General features: G+C 42.9%; 1 protein-coding gene across 1 annotated transcript in view; it reads left to right on the forward strand.

Annotated features, from left to right (window-relative positions):
• Nucleotides 1-5,702: 5,702 nt before the first annotated feature.
• srms (src-related kinase lacking C-terminal regulatory tyrosine and N-terminal myristylation sites) overlaps nt 5,703-18,946 on the forward strand; it is a 44,903-nt gene continuing 31,659 nt past the window's right edge. The window contains exons 1-2 of the mRNA XM_079558036.1: nt 5,703-6,199; nt 9,606-9,796. Coding sequence (XP_079414162.1) covers nt 5,954-6,199; nt 9,606-9,796 — 437 coding nt within the window. The 5' untranslated portion in view covers nt 5,703-5,953. The remainder of the gene's footprint in view (nt 6,200-9,605; nt 9,797-18,946) is intronic.

Genomic DNA, 18,946 nt, shown 5'->3' on the forward strand with positions numbered 1-18,946 from the left:
TCAACGAACCAGGACCTTCAGCACGCACTGGGGCGGTTTGCAGCCGAGTGTGTAGCGGCCGGGATGAGGATCAGCACCTCCAAATCCGAGGCCATGGTTCTCCACCGGAAAAAGGTGGCTTCCCCTCTTCGGGTCGGTGGGGAGTCCTTGCCTCAAGTGGAGGAGTTCAAGTATCTCGGGATCTTGTTCACGAGTGAGGGACGGATGGAGCGTGAGATCGACAGACGGATCGGTGCGGCGTCAGCAGTGATGCGGTCGCTGTATCGGTCTGTCGTGGTGAAGAGGGAGCTGAGTCGGAGGGCAAAGCTCTCGATTTACCGATCGATCTACGTTCCCACCCTCACCTATGGTCATGAGATTTGGGTCATGACCGAAAGGACAAGATCGCGAATACAAGCGGCCGAAATGAGTTTCCTCCGCAGGGTGGCTGGGCGCACCCTTCAAGATCGGGTGAGGAGCTCAGTTACCCGGGAGGAGCTCGGAGTAGAGTCGCTGCTCCTTCACGTCGAAAGGAGCCAGCTGAGGTGGCTCGGGCATCTGTTTCGGATGCCTCCTGGTCGCCTCCCGCGGGAGGTGTTCCAGGCATGTCCTAGTGGGACAAGGCCTCGTGGAAGGCCCAGGACACGGTGGTGGGACTATGTCTCCGAGCTGGCCTGGTGTCGCCTCGGGGTCCCCCCAGAACAGCTGGAGGAGGTGTGTGTGGATCGGGAAGTTTGGGCATCTCTGCTGAGACTGCTGCCCCCGCGACCCGGCCCCGGATAAAGCGGAAGAAAATGGATGGATGGATGGATGTGCAAGACACACACAAAGTGACACACATTTGTGAAGTGAATTTTTACATGATATATGACATTTATAAATATAAAACTGAAGACACCATGTGGCTCATAGCAAACAGAAAACGGGGCTTCTTATAGTTTTATCTCAAAAATGGCTTCTTCGAGCCACTCTTCCATAAAGGCTAGATTTGTACAGCGTGCGACTAACAGTTGTTCTGTGGACAGTTTCCCCCACCTGAGCTGGGGTCATCATAGGCTTCTTGGTGACAGCTCTGCTCAGTGCTGTCCTTGTTCGGTCAGTAAGTTTAGGAGGACGGCCGGGTCTTGGTTTGCAGTGATGCCAGACTCTCTCCATTCCTGGATGGTGTATTTAAGAGATGAGAGATGAGAGCTGTTCAAAGCTTTGGAAATCTTCTGATAACCTAACCCAGCTTTATTCTTCTCAATAACTTCATCCCGGACCTGTCTGGTGTGTTCTTGGACTTCATGATGCTTCTGCTCCACAATAGTCTCTTAACAGACCTGAGACCATCACAAAGCAGCTGTATTTGAACTGACATTAGCTTACACACAGGTAGACTCTGTTTAGTCATTGGGTCAACATGTGATCATTCAGAAATTATCAGGCAGCTTCTGAAGGCAATTGGCTGCACTAAAATGAAAGGTGGCCGGTACTTTTGCGCATCACACTTTTCAGTTTTTTATTTACAAAAAAAAATCAAAATCATGTATGCATTTCATTTCACTTCACGATTGTGTGTCACTTAGTGTGTGTCTTTCACATAAAAATGAAATGGAATATATTTATGTTTATGGTCCATATTGTGGCAAAATGTTGAAGAGTTACTTATACATACCACTGTATATAAAACTTTTCCAGAATTTTATATTTTGTAAAGAAATACATTAAAAAACACCTGTTTTGTTGAGGGAAACAATTGCTGCTCCCGAGGACCCATCTCTAGATGTCGAGCCAGGCTGATGGTCAGGTTCACCTATTGTTAGGGTTTGTATTGTGACTTTGGGGTTAATTTCCTGAAAGGTCGGAGAACCTCTGCTCTAAGCTGTCACACTGCACTGCTATGTATTTTATTATTTTACTATGAGTTAACATATATGAGAAATGATACAAGTATTAGTGGAGGACCAGTGCAGCGGCCAGAGCCAAAGACACTTCCTCAGACAATAACCAGTTGCTTGGTCAAGAGTACCAAGGTTTAACATGTACAACCAACCAAAATATCTACAAAGGTGCTAAAATTTCAATTTGTTCAACCCATGGCTTCAAACCCAGATTAATTTCCCTCTACTTTCGCCCCAAAGACATTCATAAACTGTGTCTCCTTCCTCGGTACAAACGCATCCATTTGAAGTCAACACTGTTTGCTGCGGGACATAATTATTCGGCAAATACTATTAATCCCCTTCCGAAAATAGCACTTTGTTCTTTTGTTTCGTTGCCTGAGAAAGATGAAGGTGTTCGAGAACCGAGTCTGTTCGAAACGTGACCTAGATTTCATTTCAAAAACAACTTTATTTTAACGTACAAGAAAAAAGCGAAGAACGATGGTTTTCTTCTTTGTGAACTTTCTAAGCTTCTAAGGCCGTCAATAGTCATTTCAGCGGAAGCAATACCATTTCTGACAATGGAGTCCTGAATCTGCAGCCCAAAAATATATATACATGCAGATTTCCAAACCAAATTAGGTCTCTTAATTGCTCGCTCAAGCATAGATTTAACTTGCTCAGCGCCTGAGGTTCAAACTGCTCTTTTACGATCGCGCTCTCATCCGTCTGTGTGTAAAAGTCAGATGTTTTAATGCGTTTCTTTCCTGTAGCTTCTCGGTCTTAATGAGGCGAGAAACTGCTAATGTCTCTCCAGCAAATAGTCCGGCCGTAATGAGACACTCTGGTCTAAAAATACAACAAGAGGAGAGGTCGCGACAGCGCTGGTCTCAGTCTGCGGATGTGGATTGAGGATCAAGAGCCCGGGCTAACAGAATCATAGAATATTAGGTCTAGAAAACCAAAAAAAAGTGTCCACCTGGATATGTTCTGATCTGGGGTTGCTGTATGTTCCTGAAGAATGAGATCAGCTGATGACCTGAACATCCTAAATGACCAGGTTATTCCATCAATGGATCGCTTCTTCCCTTGATGGTACAGGTGAATGACCGTGCCAGGATTCATCGGGCTGACACATCATTTTCACACATGGATTGGCCACAGAGTCCAGATCTTAGCCCCATTGAGAATCTTTGCGAGTGCTGGAGAAGGCTTTGCGCAGTGGTCACACTCTCCCATCATCAATACAAAGATCTTGGTGAAAAATGAGAACAAAACTGAATCTTTTGCCATTGCAGAAGCTTATTGAAACATCGCCACAGCCTATTAACCCCTTAACTCCCATCTGAACCGAGCACATTTTCTCCGGTTTGGCTTTACCCCCAGTTCAAAAGCTTCTGGAAAAAAGGTGTGAAAATAGCAACAAAACTGAGACGAAAACAATGATGGAAATGTGACAATAAAAGTGAGAAAACATTGGCAAAAAAGTGACGAAAAATTGATGAAAAAGTGGCAAAAATGTGACAAGAAATTGACGAAAAAATGACAAAAATGTGACAAAAAATGACAAACAATTCATAAAAAATGGACGAAAAAATGACAAAAATGTGACAAAAAATGAAAAAAAAAATTACAAAAATGTGATAAAAAATTGCCAAAAAATGACAAAAAAAACACAAAAATCTGACAAGAAAATGACAAAAAATAAATTACAAAAATGTGATAAAAATGTGACAAAAAATTGCAAAAAAAATGACAAAAAAACTACAAAAAAATGACAAAAATGTGACAAAAAAATTACAAAAATGTTCAGGCGGGAGTTAAGAGGTTAATGCAATGTTAATAACCTAAAAACAACACGTTAAAGCAACAGGCCGCCGTTTTTCCACACTGAGATGTTGTTCTTACCTGAGCTTAGACGAGTTGATGTGTACCTGTCTGGTCTTCCTAAGGATGGGGGGGGCGGGTGCCTAATCTTCATACATCTTTGATTGGATGATGAATGTACACTATGAACCAGCCTAGAAGAATGGGCTAATGAAGTTCAGTATGGAAAGACGGTGGCCTGTTCCTTTAAGGGGCGACAGTGGCGCATAGAGCAGAGCGGGTTGTCTTGTGACTGGAGGGTCGGCGCTTTTCGAATCCTGCAGGTGCAACACTGTCTTTGTGCCTTTGGGCAAGACGCTCCTCGCATACATTGGTGTGTGAATGGGTGAGCGGTTCCTTGATGGAAAGCGCTTTCTTTGAGTGCCTAAAGCAGGTAGACACGCGCTCTATAAATGTGACCAGTTTTTTTATTTTTTTTATTTTTTTACCATTTTGACGCCACAAACACAACACATTTTTGCATATAGAATTTCAAAAAAGTTGGAAACATTAGATTAAGTACATTTTAAAGGAACAGGCCACCGTTTTTCCACACTGAGATATGTTCTTACCTGAGCTTAGACGAGTTGATGCGTACCTGTCTGGTCTTTGCGCCCGTGGAAGAGCACGGTCGCTTCTAACTTCACCCCTGTTTGGAGCTATAGGAATACATTGGGAGAGGCCAAAAGCTAACAACATCTTTGGTCTTTTTGCGTGATTGAAGGCACGCACAAAGTCCAGACAGGTACGCATCAACTCGTCTAAGATCAGGTAAGAACAAATCTCAGCATGGAAGAACTGTGATATGTTCGGTGGCCTCTTCCTTTAAAGCAAATTGGACAATAAAGTGTTAAATAGACAAAAACATTATTAGAAATGACCGCAAACTTTTTTATATTTCTATGAATTTATGGCATAAAAGATCATTTCCAAAGACATTTTCCCGTGACGTTCTTCAACATCCACTCGTCCACACTGCAAAAAGTATTTAACTAGATCAGTATAAACATCTCAATTTCAGCATAATAATCCACATTTTAGTCGTTTTGACTAGTTAAGAAGTTCTTGGGCATTTGTCCTGGATTATTTCACTTGTTCTGAGATGTTTCTGACTCGTTTCGATACATTTCGTCCTTATTTCAGGTCATTTTCTTTGCCAATGGGGTAAGAAAAGTGGTCTTATCTCATTGGCAATTTTACGTTCTTATTTCAAGCGAGATTTACCCTAGAACTGGTCTGAAATGTCCTCAAACAAGCAAAGTAAACTTGGTCCCATCAGGAAAAGTGTCTAAATGAGTGAAAACCAGTGTTGATTTCGTCGACTAAAATATTTAGTCTTAATTTTAGTCAAAGTGATATTTTTGACGACTGAAATTGGACTTAAACTAAATTAAAAGTTTTTCATGAGACTAAAACTATGACTAAAATGTCCAGATATTTTAGTCGACTAAAATAAGACTAAATAAAAATGAAAAGGAGAGACTAAAATCATCCAAAGTTCTATTGAGCTTCTGAAAGAGCCTCATATCATTTAAATTCTCTGCCAAAGGATCAGCTCTGAGTTTTGTTCATGTGGAGCAGCTCCATGAAGAACCAGATTAAATATGATTATAATGAATATTATCAATGTAAAGTCGACCAAATTCGTCTTAAATTTAGTCGACTAAAATCACTTGCAATTTTAGTCGACTAAAACTAGACTAAAGTTGAAGATATTTTGGTGCAGCACAACCAAAAGCACCATGAGAGAGTGTGTGGAAAAGTGAATGGAGTTTATCCTGGTGCAGCACTCCCCCCCCTCCCTCCTCACTCCCTCCTCACTCACACACCCATGAGTATCGCACTCCCGTAACCCCGCCCCCCCCGTAGCAGGTGCTCCCCTCTTATCCCTCCCCACTTCGGCTCTCCCGCTCGATTAACCCCAGATTAGCACGAGAGATTAACATTTTCTAGAGAAAGTCCCCCCCCGTCCTCTCTCCCCCCCGGTCCTCTCCTCATCCAGAGCAGCGCTCCTCCACCACCCCGTACCGCGTGCTCCGGCGTCCGTTTCCGCGTTGTTGTGGTGCACCTCCACGGGACAGGGGCAGACGGAGCGGGCGGACCGGTCGGGCTGGTCCTGTCCCTGTCCGGGATAGCAGAGGCAGAGGCGGCAGGAGCGGCGGCCGGGGCGGTTGTAGCGTCATGTTTCGAGGCACTTTCCTGGATCTCTCGGAGCGACCGCTGCTGGCGCCGGGGCCGTGCCGATGATGGAGGGCTGCTGTCGGTCATGCATGCCGTGCTGCCGCCGCCTGTGGGACTGGGTATGGCCGGAGTTCCGATACCCGAACGTGGCCAACAGCAACGGCGGCGGCGGAGTCGGAGGAGGTGGAGGAGGGGGCGCCATGGTGCTGGAGAACCCCGCCGCAGCAGCAGCCGAGATACGGACCGTGTCGGGGGACTTGAGACCCCCCGTCCCCGCGGTGCCGTCCCCCCAGAAGCGACCCGCGCAGGTGGGTAGGAGAGAGCCAGGGAGCGGGTCACTGTGTGTGTGGACGTAGTGCGGGGTTGTTATTATTATGGGCTTCACTGTCAGTGGATCTTTCGTTTATGAATGAACTAACAGGATCTCGCTTATACAGAAATAAGGCTATGTTTATTTATGACTTTGCGATAAACTGTCTAGAAACCTGCCCCTATCCCGGAAGTAAACACCCCATTCATGTTTCCCATTGACATTCCAATAGTGCAGCAGATCAAATCAAACTGCATGACATTTGGCAAATATCATTTCCATAAGCCAATATTTGAACAGACGTGTCCACTCAAAACTAAAGTTTATTTTTCTTCTTTCTTCATCATATGTTTCAAGTGTCTCCGGTCATTTGTTTATGCATTTGCTTTGGCTTTACGTACTTCAGGTAAAGTCAACAAGCAAAGGCGAAAGGATTTGTGGTAAATATTTCATAAAGCAGCAGCTGACTATACAACACTATAAACAAACCTTAAACATGTGATTCAGGATTCAGTCGCACAGTTTACTGAAACTATCAGGCCACACATGTCTGCAGGATTCAGGCGATGGTTTATTACATGTATAATTACATGTATGTGTTTTTTAGAGAGTGAATGTCACTCCGCACAGGGCACACTGTGACTGCACTGCTGTGTAACTCAGCCTGGGCTTCAGTGTCAGCTGATCCTCACTAATGCTACGAGCTTTACTTTCCTACAACAGTAGACTAGAACTAGTTTTAGTTTAGTTTAGTTTAGTTTAGTTTAGTTTAGTTTAGTTTAGTTTAGTTTAGTTTAGTTTAGTTTAGTTTAGTTTAGTTTAGTTTAGTTTAGTTTAGTTTAGTTTAGTTTAGTGTCGTGTCCCAAATGCCATGTAATGGGCTCATATCAATGAGTTGGTAGAAAGTAGTTCTAAGATCTAGTTAGGCTGAGTTGGCAGGTTGTGCGGGCGCGGGAGAGCCGAGCTGAGGGCAGGGGCTCATGTGCCACCAAATTTCACGCTTGTTTTACAAACTGAAGTATTTTTCTATGTGCTGATTATGGGGAAAACGCAATCTTACGTTCATGAATGAACTAATAGGCTATAGCTTATACATAAATATGGCTATGTTTATTTATGAGTTTACAGTACACTATAGAAAGTGGAAGTAAACGCCCCATTAATTTGTCCCAGAGACATTCTGAGGGGAAATGGCTAAATGAAACTTTGAAAATTTGATATTGCCCGTGATCAGGTAGGCTATATTCAAGTGTATGGGTGATTTTTTTTTCTCTTTTATTGCATTATTTAAGGAAAACAAACAAATGTAAATGGTTTTGATCCGGGGTCACTATTGACCCGAGTGCCCTTCGGGTCAGCTGCCCCGGGACTTTTTGGAAGTGGATATTTAGCCTGGACGCGTTTCTCGATTGTTTACTCTATTATACATCATTTGCTCCTAATTCAGCATTTTGAATTGTATCACATGTTAACATTCACTTTACTGTAAACAGACGTCATGGTTACTGCGAGCTTTGTGTTAGAAAACACTAATAATTAACTGTAATCCTGACCCTATAACCACATCCTTGTTCCAAACCCTAATTCATGTCATGAGAGCTCAAGTTTTCACCGCAGAAAACCGAGCACTAATCACATTTAAACTCTTCCTTAAAACATTGTGTCTTTTATTTGTTTGTGGGATCTTAAAGGGATGGCGACCACTGGGCCTCATCATTACAGAACCAACGTCTCCTTGGTATAATATGGCTGCGGGAAAACACTTATAGAGGGAATGCCAGTTAGGTCATTGTCATCGTTTGTTTTCACACAAAGCTGAGGGTTCTTTACAGATTGAAAATAATGCCTATAAATTCAGTCACTGTGCTGATGGGATCAATAATAAATGTCAAACCAAGAAAATAACAAGGGTTTATGACTCTGTAACTACGTATGTTCTGGTGATAATGTGTCATACGCACTTTCAGAGTAAACTTAAAGTGATAGTATGTAAGTTTAAAAGTTTTACAAATATAATAGATTGTGTATATTGACATTTGGCATAAGGAAAGTAATATTAAATTACTATATATATATATATATTATATTTATATATAAATATTTATAAAGTGCCTCCCCCTCAGACATCAGACTCCCCTGTGCCGTAACTTTGACCAATGAGAGGAGCTTCCCTGTGACCTGGTCTGTCAGGTCCAATCAGGAACGGATGTGGGCCGGCTTGATAGCGCACTTTTAAATTTCTCTTCTTTCTTTCTTCTCCTTTCACAATCTTACACAATTCTAATAAGAGTTGGCCATTTTTACTCAAAACTTGTAAATGAAAAAAGTTGTAAAAGCTTTCCGGTGTATTTGTATGTTCTGTCATTTTAAATATCCGCACTATTGTCATTAATCACCACATTGACGATTAACCTCCATCGTGCCTTTAAACTCTTAGTCCTTGTTCAGCCCTGACTGAGGCTCACATTTGTTTCCAATACTTGGTTTTCTGTACATATATATTCGGATACTTTCAGATAGGGCTGTGCAATTAATCGAAATTCGATTACGATTTCGATTATTAGACTAAACGATTATTAAATTGGATAATCGAAAAAAGAAATATATATATTTTCACTTTTTTTTTTTTGCAAAGCAGACTTGCATTATTTCATGGCGCTGGGATTATTTTCCCTTCGCATTTCATGTGCCACGGCTCAAAAACAAACTGCGCTGTGTGATGATGTCATCAGGCCGCGCTGCTCAGTTTACTTGCGCAGGTGTGAGGGCTGGCCAGCAGGGGGCAGGTGTGAAACAGAGACCTCTCCTTAATCGAGGCATACTTGAAATCATTTGTACTTTTATGACTGTTCAAAACACATAAAATATTCAGCATCGTTTTTTGATAAATAAAATAAAGATAGACTTTTTTTTTAAAGGCAACAAATAATCGTTTGAATAATCGGGATTTCATTTATGACCAAAATAATCGTGATTATTATTTTTTCAATAATCGAGCAGCCCTACTTTCAGATATCTAAACTAAAATATTTGTCACCTAGAACCAGAAAACAGAAAAATAATGTGTGGAAGATCTGCAAATTTACAATATGGAGTTCATGAACTCAAGAAATGGGGAATAATGTGGGGGGAAATTGGAGAAATAGTGGCCAAAAAAGAAGAAAAAGGGGCACAAAGAGGGAAAAAGGGGAGCAAGTAATGTTAAAAAAAAAATGGCGGCAAATAGGGAAAATATTTGTCATAAAAAATGAGCGAAAAATGTTAATAATGTGAAAAATAAGAAAAAAAAATGACGTTAAGTTACAAAAATGTGGCAAACTTTGGACATTTTTTCTGGGGAGGGGGTTGGATGGAATCACAGTAAAGGGTGTTCCGTTCTTCATGTTTGTCTCCACACCCCACAGCTGTACCAGGCGCTGTACGATTTCGAGGCGCGCAGTAACGACGAGCTGTCGGTGCGCGGCGGGGACAAGCTGTCCGTGATCGAGAAACGCGGGGACTACGTTCTGGCCAAGAAGCTGACGGGCAGCCTGGAGTCCGGCCTCATCCCTGCCAACTACGTGGCTCTGCTGCAGGACGAGTTCGCCAAGCACAAGTGAGTAAAGTGTCCCTGAACGCACCACCGCTGGTCAGGGGTCCTCAAACTTTTTTGCTCTGGGAGCCTCATTATCGTTCCTGGCTGTGATGAGGGGCCGGGCCGGGTTTGCTATAACATATAATTGTTTGACCCAGAGTAACATGCAGCAGGCCTCACTGTGAAGTTCCTCAAAGTACTGTAGTCATTATTCATTCACTCCACACTCTGTGGCGGTAAGCTTCATTTACCACGTGGCTATAATGTGTTGTTTATATCCTGATCTCTTATGTCAGCGCCCTCTGCTGGACACGTGTGGAATTCTTTTTTATTTATTTAAGTTGCCCCCTAGTGGCTGGAATGAATATACAAATCATAACTCCGCACAGGAATGGGTAAGTAAGTCTCTACTTACTTTCCAATAGTCGTGAACTCCTTTGAACTTGTACAGGTGTAACAGGCCAAATTAACCCCCGCCCAGATTAAACCCGGGTATAAAATAGCCTAGGCTAGACTATACTCCCCTGAGCCAGAATATACCTGTCTAACCTTTCACAATCTGAGTTCTCAAAGTGGTTATTGTTATTGGTATGGTCTCACTATATAACCATTCAGGAGAAGAAAGAAAAATGCATGACGTTTTCAGAGATTTTGTGATTTAAAAAAAAGTTTGACATTGATTTAACTTTTGAAATGTGAACATTGGTAATAACATAATATTGGCCTAGCTATTAATATTGCATCACATGTCAACTTTGTATGCCTTAAATTACCATAATAACTATAATCCATTGAAAGTGGAAATCCTCTATTTGATGGCGCTTAACATTCGTTTCGCGCGTTGTTGTTTTTTCTTTTATTGACAACGCTAGCTAGTGAAGTAAAAAAAGTAAAATACAATTTTAAAACTCTAAAACACAAGCTTTTTTTTTAAATCTAAGAATGACTTAGCAAAAACAGATACGTGCTATTTAAAACAATCAGGTGACATTTGCGATAAGGTCCAGTGAAAGTGTCTTGCCCAAAGACATAGCAACAGCCTGTACCTGCAGGAGCATGGATTTTAACTGCCAACCTCCGGTTAAAGGACAACCCACTCTATCACCCTAAACTACTGTATAATTCTTGTTATATCACTTAACATAACTGTTATCATTGGGGGTATAATCTTGCCTGAGGGGTATGAAATAGCCTGGGCTATAATATACCCTGGGGTATAAAATGGCCTAGGCCCTTTTAACCCCGGGTATAGTCCAAATCGGGGGTTTACTCTGGCCTGTTACACCTGCCCTGGTTTCTGGTTTAGTCTAATAGGGCTGGGCAACATTTACAACAATGAATATCTCAATATTTTCCTCAATGACGATGATATTTTACAAACCATCAGAAATATGCAAACCTGTGCTGCAGAAATCTGCATTTACATGGCTCTGTCGCTCAAGAAGAGAATTGTGCTGAACAGACCACAAAACAGCTGAAAAAACACTTTCCGGATTTCCCCCATTTTTCCCCATATCTTTCCATTTTTTTCCAATTTCTTCCATATTTTTTTTCCACAGTTTTTTCCACATATTTTCCTAAAGGTTTCTTAATTTTTTTCTTTTTCTACATAGTATTCCGCATTTCCTCCCTCATTTAAAACAAATAAATGTTTTTCCATTTTTTTCCCACCCTAGCGCTAAACTCACATATTGCAGATCTTCCAAAGAGCAATTTCAATATTATCTTATAGCGTTTAGTCCCCAAAACAACAGAATATAGACTCTATGGTTGTAATTTGACACTCCTACCTTTATAGGTAGCCGATAGCAGCGTTGAGAACTTCCCTGGTCTGATTTACAGACGTTTATTAATAGAGCGGAAGGAAACATTTCCCCTCAAATAACCCCATCGTCAGAGCCAGCTTTAAAACTTCTCCAATTGACTATTTTAGTGCCAGTGATGTGGTTGAAGCCTCTCACTTCTCTCTGTGTGGTTGGGGTTTTTTGCCTCAAAGCAAAGGTTGTGTGGTGTGCAGTTGGTCCATGCGCTCCCCCGTCTGCCTGGCTTCCCTCCAGGCTCTCCGGTTACCCACATCAACCCTAAATATGTGCAACAGGTTGATCCTCCAGCCAAGTTCCGACCATTGGCCCGAGATCTGGACATGGATCCCCGGGCGCTCAGTCAAATGGGTCAAATGCGATGGACACATTGACCTACGGGGACAGTAACATGTACCTTATCTTAAAGCAAGACTAGAGACGCATTGGGTGTTGATGATCCTAAAAGCTAATATGCTGGCGTCAACTAGTCAAGGCTGGGAAACTATGGACCACTTAGAAATAAGTGAATGATTACGGCCTCTCTTGAAGTGAAGTGAAGTGAAGTGAGAGAGGAAAATGTGCTTGGTTCAGTTGGGGGTTAAGAGGTTAATATTAGTTACAGTTTATGAATTGAAATCCCCTTGAGATTTGACCATTCACGTTTTCATTCACAGCAGGACACTTTGAAGAATGTCTCATGGTATCGGTCGGTGTCAGATATCGGTAGATACTCAAACCCCAAGTATCAGTACTGGAAGTTAAAAGAAAAGGAGCTGGATCGGTGCATCTCTAGCATCAATCCATGGCCCATGTTTTGCGTTGATGCTGTAATTGGAGCAGCCAGACTCGGGACCTTGCTGAGCGGCAAAAGCACTGACCACACGGACACTGACGCCACAGGATTAAATCATCATTTCATGTCAATTTAACAAATACTTTCTGCCTCAGTCATCCGGAGGCGCATTTTCTCCTGTTCGGCTTCTGAAAACGTCTTGACTGGAGAGCAACAGTGTAATGTCTCATTTGAAAGCTAAGGCCGACAAAACTTGAGCTAACTTTTTTGTCACATTGTGGCCGTGTTTTTGTTGCTCTTCCGTCTCTTCTTTGACGCTAGGCACATTTTTGTTACTTTTTTGTGGTAAACTTTGTTGCGTTTTTGTTTCTTTTTTTCCCGTTTTTGTCATGCTTTTATTGAAATTTTTGTACATTTTTGGTTGCATTTTCATTGTTGTTTATGTCTTCTTTCACCTCTATTTTGATGCTCTTTTCAAGAAGATTTTAGATATGGGTAATGCCTGGATAATAACTGGAGAAAATGTGCTTGGTTGAGGTGGAGGAGCCTGGTTTTGTCCCAGCTCTGTACCTGCTTTAGTCCTAGTTTGGCCCTGGTTTTGTTCCAGCTCTGTACCTGCTTTAGTCCTAGTTTGGCCCTGGTTTTGTTCCAGCTCTGTACCTGCTTTAGTCCTAGTTTGGCCCTGGTTTTGTTCCAGCTCTGCACCTGCTTTAGTCCTGGTTTTGTCCCAGCTCTGCATCTGCTTTAGTCCTAGTTTGGCCCTGGTTTTGTCCCAGCTCTGCACCTGCTTTAGTCCTGGTTTTGTCCCAGCTCTGTACCTGCTTTAGTCCTGGTTTGGCTCTGCTTTAGTCCTGGTTTGGCCCTGGTTTTGTCCCAGCTCTGTACCTGCTTTAGTCCTGGTTTGGCCCTGCTTTAGTCCTGGTTTGGCCCTGGTTTTGTCCCAGCTCTGTACCTGCTTTAGTCCTAGTTTGGCCCTGGTTTTGTCCCAGCTCTGCACCTGCTTTAGTCCTGGTTTGGCCCTGCTTTAGTCCTGGTTTGGCCCTGGTTTTGTCCCAGCTCTGCACCTGCTTTAGTCCTGGTTTGGCCCTGGTTTTGTCCCAGCTCTGTACCTGCTTTAGTCCTGGTTTGGCCCTGGTTTTGTCCCAGCTCTGTACCTGCTTTAGTCCTGGTTTGGCCCTGGTTTTGTCCCAGCTCTGTACCTGCTTTAGTCCTGGTTTGGCCCTGCTTTAGTCCTGGTTTGGCCCTGGTTTTGTCCCAGCTCTGTACCTGCTTTAGTCCTAGTTTGGCCCTGGTTTTGTCCCAGCTCTGCACCTGCTTTAGTCCTGGTTTGGCCCTGGTTTTGTCCCAGCTCTGTACCTGCTTTAGTCCTAGTTTGGCCCTGGTTTTGTCCCAGCTCTGCACCTGCTTTAGTCCTGGTTTGGCCCTGCTTTAGTCCTGGTTTGGCCCTGGTTTTGTCCCAGCTCTGTGCCTGCTTTAGTCCTGGTTTGACCCTGTTTTAGTCCTGGTTTGGCCCTGGTTTTGTCCCCGCTCTGTACCTGCTTTAGTCCTGGTTTGGCCCTGCTTTAGTCCTGGTTTAGCCCTGGTTTTGTCCCAGCGCTGTACCTGCTTTAGTCCTGGTTTGGTCTTCCTTACTCCTGGTATGGCCCTGCTTTTAGTCCTGGTTTGGCCCTGCTTTGGTCCTGGTTTGGCCCTGCTTTAGTCCTGGTTTGGCCCTGGTTTTGTCTCAGCTCTGTGCCTGCTTTAGTCCTAGTTTGGCCCTGGTTTTGTCCCAGCTCTGCACCTGCTTTAGTCCTGGTTTGGCCCTGGTTTTGTCCCAGCTCTGTGCCTGCTTTAGTCCTGGTTTGGCCCTGGTTTAGTCCTGGTTTGGCCCTGGTTTTGTCCCAGCGCTGTACCTGCTTTAGTCCTGGTTTGGCCCTGCTTTAGTCCTGGTTTAGCCCTGGTTTTGTCCCAGCTCTGTACCTGCTTTAGTCCTGGTTTGGCCCTGCTTTAGTCCTGGTTTAGCCCTGGTTTTGTCCCAGCTCTGTGCCTGCTTTAGTCCTGGTTTGGCCCTGCTTTAGTCCTGGTTTAGCCCTGGTTTTGTCCCAGCTCTGTACCTGCTTTAGTCCTGGTTTGGCCCTGCTTTAGTCCTGGTTTGGGCCTGGTTTTGTCCTGGTTTGGCCCTGGTTTGTCCCCGCTCTGTACCTGCTTTAGTCCTGGTTTGGCCCTGGTTTGTCCCCGCTCTGTACCTGCTTTAGTCCTGGTTTGGCCCTGGTTTGTCCCCGCTCTGTACCTGCTTTAGTCCTGGTTTGGGCCTGCTTTAGTCCTGGTTTGGCCCTGCTTTAGTCCTGGTTTGGCCCTGCTTTAGTCCTGGTTTGGGCCTGGTTTTGTCCTGGTTTGGCCCTGGTTTGTCCCCGCTCTGTACCTGCTTTAGTCCTGGTTCCTTTGTCTTGTGAACAAAGCAGTTTATCTCCATTGATCAGCAGTACAGATCTTATGTAACGTGGCATTACAGTCTAACGCACGGCCTCATTTCAGTCTTACCTTGTGCTTCGGTCACTCTGAGATTATTCTGTGTTTTCGTGGGTTGTTTGGATGTGATTTGGAAAGATGTTTCTTTGACAACTCATGTTCTTCTTTTATAGAGAAATACATTTAGCGGCGTCTCTTTGTCTTTTGTCTTAAAGTAAGAGGCTCCATTTGTGATCCGTTCATACTTCTTGTGTTAAGTTAAAGTGAGAGCCTCGAGGCAGACAGAGATTTGTGGAAGTTCTAAAGAGCAGCTGAAGTCGGTCTGAAATGAGCGAGCTCTTATCAGAGCTGTGGCAAAGGCGACGACAGCCATTTCCTGGATCACACGAAGATATTTAGTTAATGTTTAATGCCATTACGGAGCCCGGTCACACTTGTACTAGTGTTAACTGCTTTTAGATTTGGGTAGAGCTGAACTGTTGAAAATGCACTCAGTTAAGGTGGGGGTTGAGAGGTTAGAGATGGTGTTATGCAAAATCAACTTTTAAAAACTTGTTGCGATGTTGTTCTCTCTCTCCCTCTCATCACGACGCTAAGTCTATTCATTTATTTTCTCCTCTTCATTGAAACAGCTGCCCAGTGAAGGGGAGCAACAAGGCGGGGGTTGGGAGGGGAGAGTGAAACGACAATGTTTTGTTTCTGCTCTTTTACATCAATTACATTTTGGCAAAAAAAAAGTCAAATACATTTTTACCAAATATGTGCAAAAAGCATGATATCCCGTCTTTAAAGGGACTATACGGAGTTTAAAATGTTAGAATTAAGTGTTTTCTTCCCCCTACATGTTCCAACAATGTCCTAATGTGTAGAATGAGCTCAGATCTATTCACCACAACTGCTGCTAAAATCCTGCACTGTCACTCAAAACTGTGTAACTTCGGGGCCAAATTGCCGTCATTCACGAGCTTAATATAGAAGGTGCAGTTACACGTATGACCTGAGGTGGCAGTAGTGAGTATAAAATGGCTAACTTGCATCTAGCCCCTTTAAAGCTCCTGAACATGTTTCAAATGCACACACTGATTTAACGCCTTCCTGGTCACTCAAATACCTTTACATCTATTCACTCACAGCGGTGGTTAGCGACTGTTGTAGCCACAGCTGCTCTGGACAAACGAGCACTCACTCCCTCATCACGGAGGGGAAAACATTTGAACCACCAACCTACTGCATGTTCTCCACCCGAGCCACTGCTGTCTCACAAAATCGAATTAAAGTCGTCAAAAAATGCACATTGTGATTGATTTGTTCAATTGTGCTGCCCTCACTTCAACAGTGCACCAGTGCAGTATTTTGTTTTGAGTAATCCAGTTCACTTTGGAGCTTCTGAAATAGAAAACCAGCCTGTATTCCCTGGAGTTTATTACATCATAGACTGAGCACAAAACTGTCCTCCACATCATCTATCACTGAACTTATTCTGAGCAGTTCTGTGCTCAGTGTGTCATGGTCCTAGCGGTTTGCTAGCATGTCCTTTGCTGAAAGTGAAAGCTTGTTTTTAATCATGTGTTATTCCCAACACTGCCTGCAGAAGGAGCTTTAGACTTGTTCAAGATCGTGACCTGCCCAGTCTGTCTCTCCTTACTTCCTTCTCTTTATAATTTTCCCTTAAAAACATTTAGAGAAGACTGAGACATTAACAGTTAAGTCGACAATCGCAACGATTCAGGTTGTGATTTCGATTGAGTTGCGATTAATCTGGCTGTCGTATCTGACTTTGAGAAGCAGGCGCCTCAGTGAGAGAAGAAGTGCCGGGCTGTGCAGAGGAGGTCGTTTCATTATTCATACAAACTGCAGGGAGCTGTCATCATCACATTTCAATCTCCAGTGTTTACAATGGGTCTGCTCAGGTCACACTGAGCTGTTCACATACAGGCACTGGCACTCTCACATGTACCCACTTTAATGCATGTCCACCAGGTACTTTCTTAGTACCATCTCTCCTCTTTGCCCTCTGAAACAGGCACAGCATTCGTGTCTGCGTAAGCCAGTACATGGTGTTAGCCAACAGCGCCTGGACCTGTTTGAATGGAGCGTTAGTCCCTATGTAAAAGTATAGCGAGGTATGGTTTGTCCGTTTCATTTATTTATTTGATGTGGTTGCTTTATCATTAATATTGTAAGATTATGTTTAGTCGTCAATGGATGTGTATCTGACCCGACAAAAAGCAGACACTTGAATATGACTTAGCATTTACCGCAGAGGTCACTTTCATACACTCATTCTTATCTAAAGGAAAAACTTTAAAAGTCTGTATATTCATTAATGATTTCTAACTAGCCTTTCACCTAAATGTGGTCAACAACAGCTGAAAACATCTGGATCTTTCATCATGTGATTTTTGATGGCTAATGCTAACAACTATTTGCCACTAACGCCACTGCTGTTTTTTTAGGGTGTAAGCTCTCAGTCGTCCAGGAATTTTCCATCCCAGAGGCGTTTATCGAAAGTTGTGGACTGGATAGAACAGAGTTGAAGACGCTAACTATTTCTGGGCTGAGATACAAATTCCATGAGACGTCACAAGATTGGATTTAGCCGAATTATTCAAAATTGTACCTTATTTGTATTAATAAACAAAGATGAACTTGTCTATTTATTTTTAGTGAAAAGTTTAACAAAATGAAAACAAAATATCTTTATTTTAGTGTACTTTTAAATGCATATATATATACGTAAACATTGGTGGATAAATAAGCACAAAACAAGTGTAACATACTTATTTGTCCAAGCTCTCTTTTGTCCGGGTATTTCCCATCTTGGTAGTTTTAAAAGTCAACAGCTGGACTTGTATCCAAAACATACTGTCCCATTTCACAACATTAACCACTTATAACACAGTTCTAAGCAGTGATTCAGCTGTTAGCATTAGCCACCGTTAGCTTGTTTCCTCTCGTCTTTGTCTTGACACTCCCGAATAACTTTAGAAAGTTCCTCAAAAGGCAGAGTTTGTCCACAGTGTTTGCTTCTCGGCCCGGTTTTGGCCCTTTGGTGATAAAACACCGCTGGGGAAGCATCAAACGGTCTCCAGTGTTGTTGTTGTTGTTGTTCCGGCTTGAGGAGCTGTTCCCTTTTTTCCGCTGTGGATAAAATGAGGACACAACAGGAATCAAACTAGATCCAAAATACTTTTACTCTTCATCCAGAATTCTACAACACAGATAAGAAGTGGACGGCACAGACTGACCCACATTATAGTCTGGTACAATATGTAAATCACTGAAAAACACTCTGTAAGTGCCTCTGCATTATCCATTTGGACTGAATATGAAAATTCAATGAAAGAATGCGTTAAACCAAACAATATGTAACCTTTTTGGGCTAAAACCATCCCCTAAACGGAAGGTTAAGCTCCTGCCTTTATTGTCCACCCAGTGAAATGTATCTGTGCATTTGACCCATTCAGCGGCTTTGGGGAAACGCACTGAGGGACCCAGGATATTGATCAGGGCAGTGCTGGGGAGAATACTTTGAAATTGTATTTAGTTATCCAGAATACTCTACTTGATATGTATTTTTTTGCATATTCCGTTACTTTGTCCAGTCATTGTACTGTATTCTGAATACTTAGAATACTTTCACCTTGATTATTTATGTATAAATGTGGTGTATGACTAAGTTCATTGTCAAAAATACGCTTTGCAAATGAACCAGGAGCAGCAGATCACATGACATACGGTGCACATGTGTTTAAACTGTGACGTAAAGAGTTTTAAATCTTTATTTGTGTTTTGGAGGAGAGGCAGATCATTGATTATGAAAAGTGAGAGAACTAAACGTTTCCTTGCTGGTCTTGATCTTTTCTTCACTGTTAATGTGGAATATGAATCTGACATGTAATGATTGAGTGCTGTAATGTATTCCTTTGATCTTAGGACAGTAACTGCATTAAATACCCTCTAAACTATAGCCAGCCTAGTACTGGGCTAGTGAGGGCCGAGTACCTTCTAAGTTTGACCAAGTTTCGATGCCTGGAGGATCACGAGGTGGCGCTAAACGAAGTTGCCGCAGGTTCAGTAGATCATAGAAACGGTATTTGGTCAAAGAGATGGTCTTATCATTCTATC

This window comes from Gobius niger (assembly GCF_951799975.1).
Source record: "Gobius niger genome assembly, chromosome: 6".
In the NCBI taxonomy this organism is placed as follows: Eukaryota; Metazoa; Chordata; class Actinopteri; order Gobiiformes; family Gobiidae; genus Gobius; species Gobius niger.